General features: G+C 40.0%; 1 protein-coding gene across 1 annotated transcript in view; it reads left to right on the top strand.

Annotated features, from left to right (window-relative positions):
• LOC119575941 (protein CBFA2T3-like) overlaps positions 1 to 3299 on the top strand; it is a 7139-nt gene extending 3840 nt beyond the window's left edge. The window contains 4 exon segments of the mRNA XM_037923474.1: positions 126 to 210; positions 246 to 359; positions 1955 to 2127; positions 2985 to 3299. Coding sequence (XP_037779402.1) covers positions 126 to 210; positions 246 to 359; positions 1955 to 2127; positions 2985 to 3233 — 621 coding nt within the window. The 3' untranslated portion in view covers positions 3234 to 3299.
• The last annotated feature ends 8749 nt before the right edge of the window (positions 3300 to 12048 follow it).

Raw genomic sequence — 12048 nt, 5'->3', positions numbered from 1 at the left:
GCAATAGTTTATTAAGGAAACTTGTCGGAAAAAATGTTCTACGACTTTAAATGACAGTCATTCCACCGCAAAGAATAACAGTGCTTAGCCTCCATTACTGTTTCTAAAAAGGCTTTGGTTTCCAGATGCTGACCTGCATTCTGAGCATGGTTGAGAAGACGCGGCGAGCGCTGACGATGCTGCAGCAGAAGGAGGACCGCGACGGGGCCGGCGGGGCGCAGAGGATGACCGCCGTTGGGCCACAGACCTCCGCCAGAGGGCCGACTACGACGCCGAAGTGCGGCGTCACGCGGCGGAGCTGGTGGCGCAGTCCATCCGCACGACGGAGGAGCGCGTCTCCGAGGTCAAGCGGAAGGCAGGTCGGTGGTCGCGCGGCGCTGCGGGGCTCGCAGTGTCCAGGCGCTGCCAGGAATGCGTATGCATATCCGTGTGTGTGCGTGTGCGTGCGCGTGTGCGTGTCCGTGTGCGTGCGTGTGCGTGTGCGTGTGCGTGTGTGTGTGTGTGTGTGTGTGTGTGTGTGCGTGTGCGTGCGTGCGTGCGTGCGTGCGTGCGTGCGTGCGTGTGTGTGTGTGTGTGTGTGTATGTATGTATGTATGTATGTATGTATGTGTGTGCGTGCGCGTGCACATGCGCGCGCGCACGTGTGTATGTGTTTTTGTATGTGTATGTGTGTGTGTGTGTGTGCGTGTGTGTGTGTGCAGACACACACACACACAATCATACATATATGCATACGAGTATATCTATATCAAGTCCAATTCTAACGCTGTCTTTTTCTCTTTTATTATCACGAGCTTTCTTCTAATCATTATTATTATTAGTAGTAGTAGTAGTAGTAGTATTACTACTATTTTATTATTATTATTAACGTTATTACTACTTTTACTATACTACTACTACTATTACTCCTCTTATTGCTGTTATTATCATACGTAGTAGTTGTAGCATTATCATTGTCATTATTATAGATATAGATATTACAAATATTATTAATAACAGTAAGAGTACTATCATTATTATTCTAATTTTCCGTCATTAAACAGTGATTCCAAGTTATTCAATTAATGTAATCTAAGAATAGAATTATGGCGTGAGTATTCAGTCAACGACATTTTAGCAAAGGTGAATATTTAGCGTTACGAAATATCAACTCGGCCAGAATGCAGCAACATGTATTTAACGCCTCCATCCATCATGCAACAGATATAGAAAGGTTTGAATTAGACTGAATATCTTCACAATGCAAGAGATGCATTTGACGCGTCTCGATCATAGTTCAGCAGGAATACATATATTTCTGACGTATTTCTGACGAAGATATAATCGAGTTCGGTCAAATGCCTCTTTTGCATTGGGAAGATATTAACTCTCATGCAACAGAGCTGCAAGATATGCGTTAGATGTGAGCCGTCATTGTCTCGCTTAAGTGAAACGATCCGTGAGAAATGCCTTGTTCAAATATAGGGGAGTCTAAAGTTATCCTTGTATATTGTCTGTGCATAAGAGAGCATTCTGTAGAGTAACGTAACATAAGATTTTACAGTCTTATGTTACTTGTGTCATGTATTAAGCAGATATATATATTTTTTTTTCATGACATTAGGTGAAATAGTTTGCCCTTTTCAGCTTTATTGACAGTTTAGAAAATACCTCAGTATTTTTTAAAATATATTGTTATGATATTGGTTATAATAATGATAATGATAATAATAAATATCACGAAGAGTGGGAAGGTGAAATGAAAGTTCGTTTTACTCATGGCTGCCTTGAAGGCAGGTGTCCGTGGCTTTTCATTTTTGTGTTAGGTGTTGACTCGTGTTGCTCACATTCTGTTTTCTAATAAAGTTTAGAAAAAAAACGGTTAGGCTATTGGTTATCTGAGCCTATCATCAGCACATCCTTTGATTTGGCGATCGGCCCTTCCACCACGTCACAGTTTCTCTCCGCACCGCAGAGGAAGCCGTGTCCGAGGTCCGGCGCGCGGCAGTGGCCGAAGTGCAACGAGCGGTGGGCGCGGCGGAGGCGCGGGCGCAGGAATTAGTGGCGGCAGAGAGGGCAAAGGTCGAGGCCTTGCTGCGGGAGGTCGGGCGGCGGGACCCCTCGGAGCCTCGGACGGAACCCCAGCAGGTAGGTTTTGCCCTTCTTGCTTCCCTGCGCTGCCGATGGAAAGACTTGGTTGTTTCGGTTTCTAGGATCGAAAATGTGAACGGCGTGGCTGTTGGCAGAGCCGTCGGAAGGTTAAAGATTAACGAACAAAAATATCTGCCTTTGTGTAAGCTTTAGGCAGTATGTAAGTCTTCTTATGAAGTCTGACGGATAACTTGCTCTGTATGATAAGTAATGTATCTCTGCTCTCTGTTCCACTAAAATTCTGATGATTAATATGGACAGCACAATTTACCGTACTTTAATGGGGTTTGGCGGCTCATTTTGATCTGGCAAGTCAGGGGCAGAGTTTTCTTTCACTCCGTTTGAGACCATAAAGTTCACCAAAGGCAGGCAGACATAATCATTACATACGAGTCATGTCCCTTTGACCACCATCATATAACATCGGCAGATACATGTAAAGAATTGACAAATCGTAGACTAGTGCTAATTCTGTGTCGAACAAAAAAAAACTTTTTTTTTTTTTGACTGCATAAAATAAAATATTAGTTATAGCATATAATTGTTATGCCAAAATCAACATTCACATTTGCAATTTTACCACAAAGTCTTTATTACTAAAAAGTTTAGAATCCATATTTACTCTAGTTTTTTTTTCAAAATGTTTTGAGCAACTGAATCTTAAAGTTCATACCTTCATATTTCTTCATCAAGTTCTGGTTTCTCACACTGTAAACTGACATTCTGTGAAATACTTTGAGTCAAGTACCTTTTATCAAACATTACAAAAGACAAAACTTGCCAGAAAATCAAGAGGTACCCGTACTAGCCCCGGCCCCTTCCCCCTCGCGACCCTGACTGTGGCTCTCCTGCAGGCGTGCTGGAACTGCGGCAGGAAGGCCCATGAGACCTGCAGTGGGTGCAACGTGGCCAGATACTGTGGACCCTTCTGCCAGCACAAGGACTGGGACTCGCACCACAAGGTCTGCTCGCCCGCGCTAGCCTCAACGTCAACCTCTTCCTCAATATCTTCGTCGTCGACTTCGTCATCCACCGCCATCATTGCAGCCCTTGCTTCGAAAAACAAGTTCAGCAAAGGCGCGGAGGCGGCGAAGACCGAGTGACGTATGGCCGAGTCATCACTGAGGAGGAGATTTCGAAGAAAGACGAGGATCTTTTAAATTCTTGTCAAGACTATGATGAGGAAATTTGCGGTCGAACGTCACTTTCAGAAATTTTTGTGTCGCATATCAAACATGTCAAGTTCATATTTTCACAGAGGTTAGTAAGTTTCATGATAATTCATTGTGATGTTTCAGTGTTTACTTTCTAAAGGCTGTCAAGATATTGGCTACGAGCTGTATTTTTTTTACAGTGAATCAAGGCAAATAGAGCAGATAATAAGTAACCCTGCAGTGTTAAAAGATGATCTTACAACCTTTTGGAAGCTTCATAGGGAAGAATAAAGAGCTTTAACTTTCTCAAGGTGACATTTGGAACATTTATGGAAATTGATAAGATAAAGCTTAATCATAACAGACCTCAGAGAGAAGCACAGCCTTCAGATAATGAGCTGTCGTGTGTGCCATTGACAAGCGATGTGCATCGTGCAAGGTGCTGCTGATCTGGAGAGGAATTCCGTTGAATTTATTTATTTTGGTAATCATATAACAATAAGCATAAAACTGCATTATCGCAATTTTCAAGTGCATATTGCAGATATAAATGCTGTGTGAAACCATACAAGACTGGAAATACCATGGGTTACACCAGTGTTGCCATAGCTGTGCATTACTCGATGGAACACGTTTGTCTGATGACTAGATGATTTTTTAAAAAATGGACTTTCATTTGGTCTTGTAATTGACCTTTCAGACGTATGGGCAGGTAACCTTTTTTTAAGGTTGCTGTCGCTGGACCTCGTAGATTGTTTTAAAAGAAATCTTTAGAGAATAAATATTTGCGTGAAAATTAAGCAGAAGTGGCAGCAGGCAGAAATCCTGCGTCCCAAAATGTCAGACAGATAGTCTTACCTTTGAAGTAAGAACCATGCGTGTGATCGAGTTACTTGTAAATACTTACACTTTAAAATCAGTACAAATGTTGAGCCAGAGGACAGAAGTGTCATTTATGAACTTGTGTTATTACCCTGTGAACCAAAGACTGTAGAGATAGACAAGTTATATTAGACCTGCTGGTGGGATGTTCTTGGCGAGAGATTTCCCAGTGAATTCTGTACATTCTAGCTGGCAATAAGGATTTCAGTGCATGTAGCATAACTTCACTAGCATAATTTTTATGTGTCTAGTCAAAATGTAATGAATGTTCATGACAAAGCCTAGATTTTCAGTGTTTGGAAGCTTGAAAACCATCATACTCTTTTGATATCCAAAAGTCAGTTATTCCAATCCTATGAGTCCATGATAAAAAATAAAAACTTACTGAAATATCCTATTTATTACACTTTTGTAAGATGTACTAAAATTATTTCTGAAGCAGTTTTATACAAAAAGTCAACGACAGATATATTAAACCTTAAGATACAAACTATAATAAGATTTCAGTAAGTTTGCCTCGGGTCCTTCTTAATGCCAAAGCCAACCATCTGTTGATGCGCTCAGCTGTGGTCCATTCAGATGCAATGATAAAACACCTCACCAGTGCAGTGAACAGCATTTGTGTAGATTGCCTTAATCGCATTTGTGTGCTACTTTGCAAATGGGTTTAAGCTAGACAAATTGTTGGTACAAGACATGAACTGCATGTACATCACTTTGTAATTGGCCAGTAAACAACTGTTACATTTTCATTTTAGTGTTATATTATGCTCCATTTGCTTACTATTATCAGTAACTAAGTTGAAAATTATTTTCAAGTGGGTTATGTAACGCATTGTTAAAGATTATATATAGAGACTGTTTTATTATTTTATTAACTTGCCAGCAGATTTATTGTGTTGAATACATCTGTGGAACATTCTGCATCACTTGATCTTGCAGTTGTACTGAAGGAGTCCACCAAAGCTTTGAAGACTTCCGGAATGTAAATTTAATGTCTATAAATTTCCACAATCCACTGTCTCTAGAACACATATGTCTGTTAAATCATGTGTATTGTATACCAGTGTCCTACTTGTTTTGTAAATATATCATGTTTTATCATAAAGTGTTTCTCATCGTCCTGGTATGAACGTTGTATTGTGCTCACATTTATTCTTCTATAACTCAAAAAGTCGCAGGGAAATAAGTATATTCTTTTAGACCCCACTATTTTAAAAATTATTTTTCTACTATGTATAATGAAAAAAACGAGAAATTTTGTGCCTCAACAAAAAATAAACATAACATGAATACTATACATGATTAGGAAAATCTAAATACTTGTATAATCCTCTTCATTTTCGTGGGGCAGAAATTTCTCCAACTAACATCTCAAAATCTCAGAAAAGTAAGTTTACATCTACTGTTTCAGTATTTGAAAATGTAAGTAGAGAAAATACATATAAAAAATACTAACAACTAATCAACCACAAAGCTAATATAACATTGGCTTCTAACCAGGTTGTAGAGATAACCTTTGTTAATCTTTCATTTTGAGCTAAAAACGGTTAGTCACATTTCAGAATTATTAGAGGTGGACCACCATCACCACTAACTGATGAGGCGCTTCCAGGTGGTCATGACAGTGAATTATATCCTTTTTGGGAAAACTGCGCTTTCGATGCAGGTCTGTATGATCAAAGTGGTAAAGGGATAATACATATTGAGGATACGTGTGGATACCATGACCCGCACAACTGAAGTTTTCTTTAAAATTTGTGTGTGTGTGTGTGTGTGTGTGTGTTGTGTGTGTGTGTGTTGTGTGTGTGTGTGTGTGTGTGTGTGTGTGTTTTCAGGCAATTCATATCTTTGAAATCCGAGGATCATCAGTCCTTCCAAGACTATCTGACACAAGTAAAAACAGTTACATGAGTTTTTTTCAAGAAGCAGTTTGTTGCAGTGATATGTCTAGATGACACAGACATATTATGCATCAATCAAGGCCTATTCACAAGAGCTGAGGGAACCTCAAAAAGCGATGTGGTCGATCTCCTTGGCCACGTTACAAATACTGGCGTCTCATGTCAGTGCCCAGGTACCAGAAGCCAGAAATCCTCTAAAAATCCTTTACAAAATACCAGAGAAGGAGGCAATTCTCACTACCGAACCATGAAACCGAACATCTTGTAGCCAACTCAGTTACAGCTGAAGTCACTGAAGTCTCCTAGAACAATGCGAATATCCCATCGAGGAAGGTGTCTGCCACGGAAGCAAGTTCGGCATAGAACGTAGATGGTGAGAGACATCAGCCAAACGCATACTTCACATGACCATATTACCATAACAAACTCATCGATTGCAATTCTACTACCGAAAGCTGAAATCTACTGAGACAGCTAGCTAAAGCTATCACTGTCTGGTCTTGTCATCTCAGCAAGGGCAGCCACCTCGACCTTCAGCCGCTTCGATCCCCACTACAGTTCTGGTAAATGGATGTGCTGCCACAAAGAGGGTTCCAAGCTCCCCACAAGGGCACCTTGAGGTCGAGTTGAATGTCACCTTTGCCTCCATCCCCAGATGGAGCCTGGTATCATGAGGTCCCATGGGGCTTTGTCTTGCATGCCTCACCTTGGGTTGGCGACCACCGGGAAAGCTAAGATGTTTTCCTCCTCCACAACCATGTCCCAGTCCTTACGAGACCATGAGTCCTCTTCGCTTGCCCTCCTCCCACCTTCTCCATTTATTTGAGTCATTGCCAATGGGCATCTCAGGGAGGCAGTCTGACAAGGCTTGCCTCCCCAAAGGCACACAGTGACCCCAGTGGGCAGCAGGACATGAGTTGGTACAAAGACAGAGAGTGTCTACTTACCAGTGGCTTACGGCTCTGTACCTCTAGGACTTGCTACTGCTGCTCCCCTGAGAGTTACCTAGGAATGCAAGGTAGCCCGTCTTGCCTATTATGACCTACCTCTCCACAAAAAGTGACATGAAATATAAGGCTTATTACCCCTTGGATCTGAGATTGATCCCTCTGGTACCAATGGTTTGAAAAGTCCACTTTTTCTTCCCATAGCCCTTTTAGTTTTTAGGAGAGGCCTTGTGTATAGGAACCCAGATGACTGCTTTCTCAACAGTTTCTTTCAAAGTAAAATCAGTTTTTTTCCTTGATAGACATTCATATATCTGCTGAGAATAATGACATGAAATGATTTAGCAACATAGTCTCTCAAGCTACTCTCAGTCTCTTCAACTAATTTAGACTGTACACTTTTATCAAAAGGTCTGCACAGAAGAATGTTACCTGCATTTCACCGACTTTGATTTTACTTTACCGAAACTATTCAGTATCCATCTAGTGTTTTAGATAACTGTCAAAAACGAACTATAATGACTTGTTATATCAGGAGAAGGAGCAGTGTAGACATAAACAGCCCTACCTGGTCATTAAATATAAGAATCCATGTCAATTACAAAGAGTTAGGCCTTGTACTTGAACCTAACCAGATAGCTTGCAGTATCTTCTCCCTCTTGGTGCACAGGTACAAATGGTTGTTAAACACCGACCGACGTTGCTTAGACAAAGGAATTGTTAACTCAAGCCAACTCTAAAACATGTTTCTTACAGATTCTTCCCGTCTGCCTTTACGTCCTATTTTTCTTTTCTTTCTTTCATTTTGACTCATCCTGACTTAGAAAAAACATTTCTACATATTCACTTAATCCCAAAATTCCGGCTGTTCCTTCGATGAAGTAAAATCCGACTTTTGCCACCGTAAACACTTTCACAATACCTGGGAGAAATATGACCATGTACGATTAGATCAGTGGGACGTAATAACTTGAAACTTGCCTAAACTTCCTTATGAGAAACGAGAATGGATCCCAAATTTTCAAAACATTGTTCATTAACAGTAGCACAAAGGAATATTTTAAAGTCAGTGCTTAATTGACAGCACTTAGCTCTGTGCCCCTCGATAGTAAGTGCTGGCAAGAAGCAACCTCGGCCAGCCTAAGCAGATAGTGAAGTCTGGGAAAAACCTATCTGCATTTCAAAATTACATATGAGTCCGGTCCTACTCACTGTGCCGTGAATATTCTTAAAGTACGAGGATTTTATCAAGATTTCCAGAAAAAATATACACAGAATATAGAATATTCTTGGATCATTACATATATATATATATATATATATATATATATATATATATATATATATATATATATATGTGTGTGTGTGTATGTATGTATATATATATATATCTATATATATATATATATATATTATATATATATATATATATATATATATATATTGCTATGTATGCACACACTGATGTTCACTTTTAAAGGAACATTTTTCGAGGCTCGCTTGGGGGAGGAGAAGCGAGCGGTCAGGACAGAATGACTGAGAGTTCAAGAGATATTTTTGGACAGCAAAACCAAGGATTCTGGGGAGTGTCACGAATAACAATTATAAAAGAGGAGTCGATAGCCATGTATCCTTTGATGCTAAGTCAAGTGGGTGATGATTGGCTAAAGGCGAAAAATTATGACTGAAATGAGGATGTAGCCAGGTAGCCAGCAGTAGAGACAACAGTAATTCACGATGGCAGTTCGCTGCACTTATACCTGATACACCCTGTTTTCGATTCACAGCAAACTGGCAACTCTGTGTTTGTTAAATTTTCGTACTGCTGGAACGAACTGGAACATATGATTACTTAGACTGAAAATAAATAAATTAATAAATAAAAAGAAAACTGAAAATTATATTAAAAAGTATTTCTCAGATAAAAAAAAAAATGAATAATATACCACAGAGAGTAATAGCCAATCATTTTTCTTGGCTAAATATGTGCATTTTCTTGTAATGTGGGACTTGCTGTTATTTACGGACTGTAATTACATGATGTGCATGTGTGCACGCAGCTGATTTTCTTAATGGCTGTTATATTTTTGTTTCTCTTGGAAATACTTCAAAGCACTGAAATATAAACATGAAACTTTATGGCCTGAAAGTTTAAATTTTGTCAAATACTAAATGTTTGGCTAACACACGATCTAAATCGGCAAATGGGGGAAACTCAAATGGGAGATTCCACATAGACCATGTGGAATATTAGGCATCTCTGAGTACCTAAACAGGTAGATAGCCAAGTAAAAGAATTTCCAAGTTACAATCGAGCAAATGTTTTTTTTTTTTCCGCAAAGACTATTGAACACTAGCTGAGCATTCGTTTCCTCTTTACTTGGTTGTGTGTTTTAAGAATGTGCAAAATTATATCTCGCCAGGTGTTATTAAAGTATTTTATAACGTAATCTATTTCTGTACTCATTTCGTAATATATTGTGACGTTTATTGGAATCTCATACACCTGTCTTCACCGACCATACCATTATCTTCGGACACAGTTCCCCACAACAGCCAGTTGCCTGAAAAAACCACAACCCGCCAGTACTTATTAGATTGTTACCTAGCACCCTTTTGAGTGCTGCTATACTACTTCTTACCACCCTTGATACTCCTTTGAGTACGGATGGTAACAAGGGGAAATATAACCCAAATATAGTCACACATATAGGCCACTGGAAAAACAGATTTTTATTCCACTCTCTCCAGAGAAGGTTCAGTTTTTATTATAAGAACAATACATCCATGTTTTGTGTGATTTCCCTTTTGTAACTTTCACTTTATTTCAATATTATATCAGTTGGTTATGACAAACAAAAGAAATTACTCTTTACATTTAATGGTGTACTTACTTATACAAGTAGTTTGCTCGTCTCCTGATGAGTACAAGTCTCTCCTTGCAGACACTGAATGATGTAGACCTTGTCTGTCACTTCGTTCACGTTTCACGGAATTCAGTTCGGTTTTAACCGGAATTAGGAAAATCTACCCAAAGATAAATCCCCCGCGAACGTCCATGTTCGACGACGGTTAGTACTGACTGTGGCGTAAGTGCCACACCAGCACCCTGGCCTCTCCTGACTGTGCTGACTACCATACATCTGGCCCTTGACATACTCCCCCTCGGAAATCACACTTCCTCGGGTGATCTATGACTTCGAGAGGAAACGACCAATCGATCTTATTCAGATGTCAGAACTTACAGGGTAGTATCGGTTGACCTAGGCCTACTACGTCTATGTGCATGCAGTGAGTGGGAGAGAGGTCGCAGAGCTTGGCCAACCAATGACTCTATTGCCCTTGATAACGATTAACTCTTCTCTCTCTCCTTCCTCAAGAGATATAAGGTAAAACAATGGTTAAAACAAGCAAAATTACCCCAGTGAATGAGTTAACCTGAGTGACATAATGATCATCTATCTGACCAAACAGAACAGTATTATCCTGGCCCATGGCAGCAATTGTCTTCACAAGACCATTGATTGATGCATTTACCCTGTCCAAATTCTCTTTAGACTGATTAAATTGATCATGAATTACCATAGATTTCTGGGCAAGATGGATTCCATTACATCTCGTAAGACCATATACTGAGAAATTTGCATGAACTGGAGGTAAAGTTGTAACTAGTGGTTTTGCTCTCCAGTCGGCTGTAAACTGTTATTCCTTTATTAACAACTGGAAGATGCCCAAAAATCCTGTTCCTTGGAGCTCTATGGTATGCCTACTACCGCTTGAACATGTAACAGTGCTGATGTAGTTCTGTTAACTGAATACAAAAGATTACCTAGATCATTACAGACCTTTAAAAATTGGTCTGAACTCTTTCACCCATTCTATTTTGCATTCTTCGGGAATAACTTTACTTCCCCTGGAAAGTCTCTCCAACATACATACACACAATTCAGTCACACTGATTGGTGATATTAAAGCTCTGGGGCACAACATAATTCCCTTTTACTTCCAGCATTCCCTTGCTAATTTCTAAACTTCAGAGTCAGTTTGAGCTACATGATTTGGTAAATCCTTTAATGCCATTAATCCCTTGCCTGTGAGTAATGGAGTTGATACTGTCTCAGTCAACTCCCACTTGACTAGTTGGGAAATATGGAGTGTAAGAGTAAAGATTAATTTATCACCACATCTAACCAATTACTTCTTGGCGAAATCCTTAATTACACCTCCAAAAGATGCTCCCAACATGTTACCTAATGCTTGTAGAACTTAGTTCTCCACAGCATCTGTCAACAACCAAGGAGACATGTGACCCATTAATGCCATCAATATGACCTCGCAAGCCTGCTGAATTTCCTTATCTATAGTGACCCGGAATGGATTCCAAATTATCCATTTTCTCATTCCATTGAATCCCATTTGAGTTCCCCGATTTGCCGATTTAGATCGAGTGAAAGCCTCCTTACATGAGAATCCAGCCGTGCTACCTCCTTAGTTGTCAAGTGCATTAGTCGTATCTTTCAACACAGTTAATTGTCTAGATAAATTATGTTTTATGGCTACTGTTTGAGCTCCTAAGCGCTTAACTTTACTTCTGCCACAGTCACCTAGAGTCCAAACATTAAGTGCAGAAGTCTTCCAACTCCATCAAAAGGCTTCCTCTCACCTAGTTTTACAATGTTGGCTCTCCCTAACACCACTTAAGACCTCCCTGAAACCATACACACCTATTTATGTCCAGCTAGACACACTCGAGCTTCTCCTTGAGCCAAAGCGATCTCCTTTCCCTTAACGACAGTAGATATCACATCTGGCGACGTCAGGTCTCCAGGATCAGCATACACATCCCACCTAACATAGCTAAATATCTGCAAGAAGCACAAGGTTAGTAACCACCACGTCCTCCCTAACATATGTTTATGTAATATAGTTGTCGGTGTGTGTGCTGTGGTCATATGATCATGCCTATATATATGTATATAATTAGTCCAAGTATGGCCCTTCATGCAACCATGCATAATACCCTGGTCCATG

Source organism: Penaeus monodon, chromosome 8, assembly GCF_015228065.2.
Source record: "Penaeus monodon isolate SGIC_2016 chromosome 8, NSTDA_Pmon_1, whole genome shotgun sequence".
Lineage (NCBI taxonomy): Eukaryota > Metazoa > Arthropoda > Malacostraca > Decapoda > Penaeidae > Penaeus > Penaeus monodon.
Note: the sequence above shows the minus strand (reverse complement) of the source record. Positions and strands in the feature narration are given on the sequence as shown.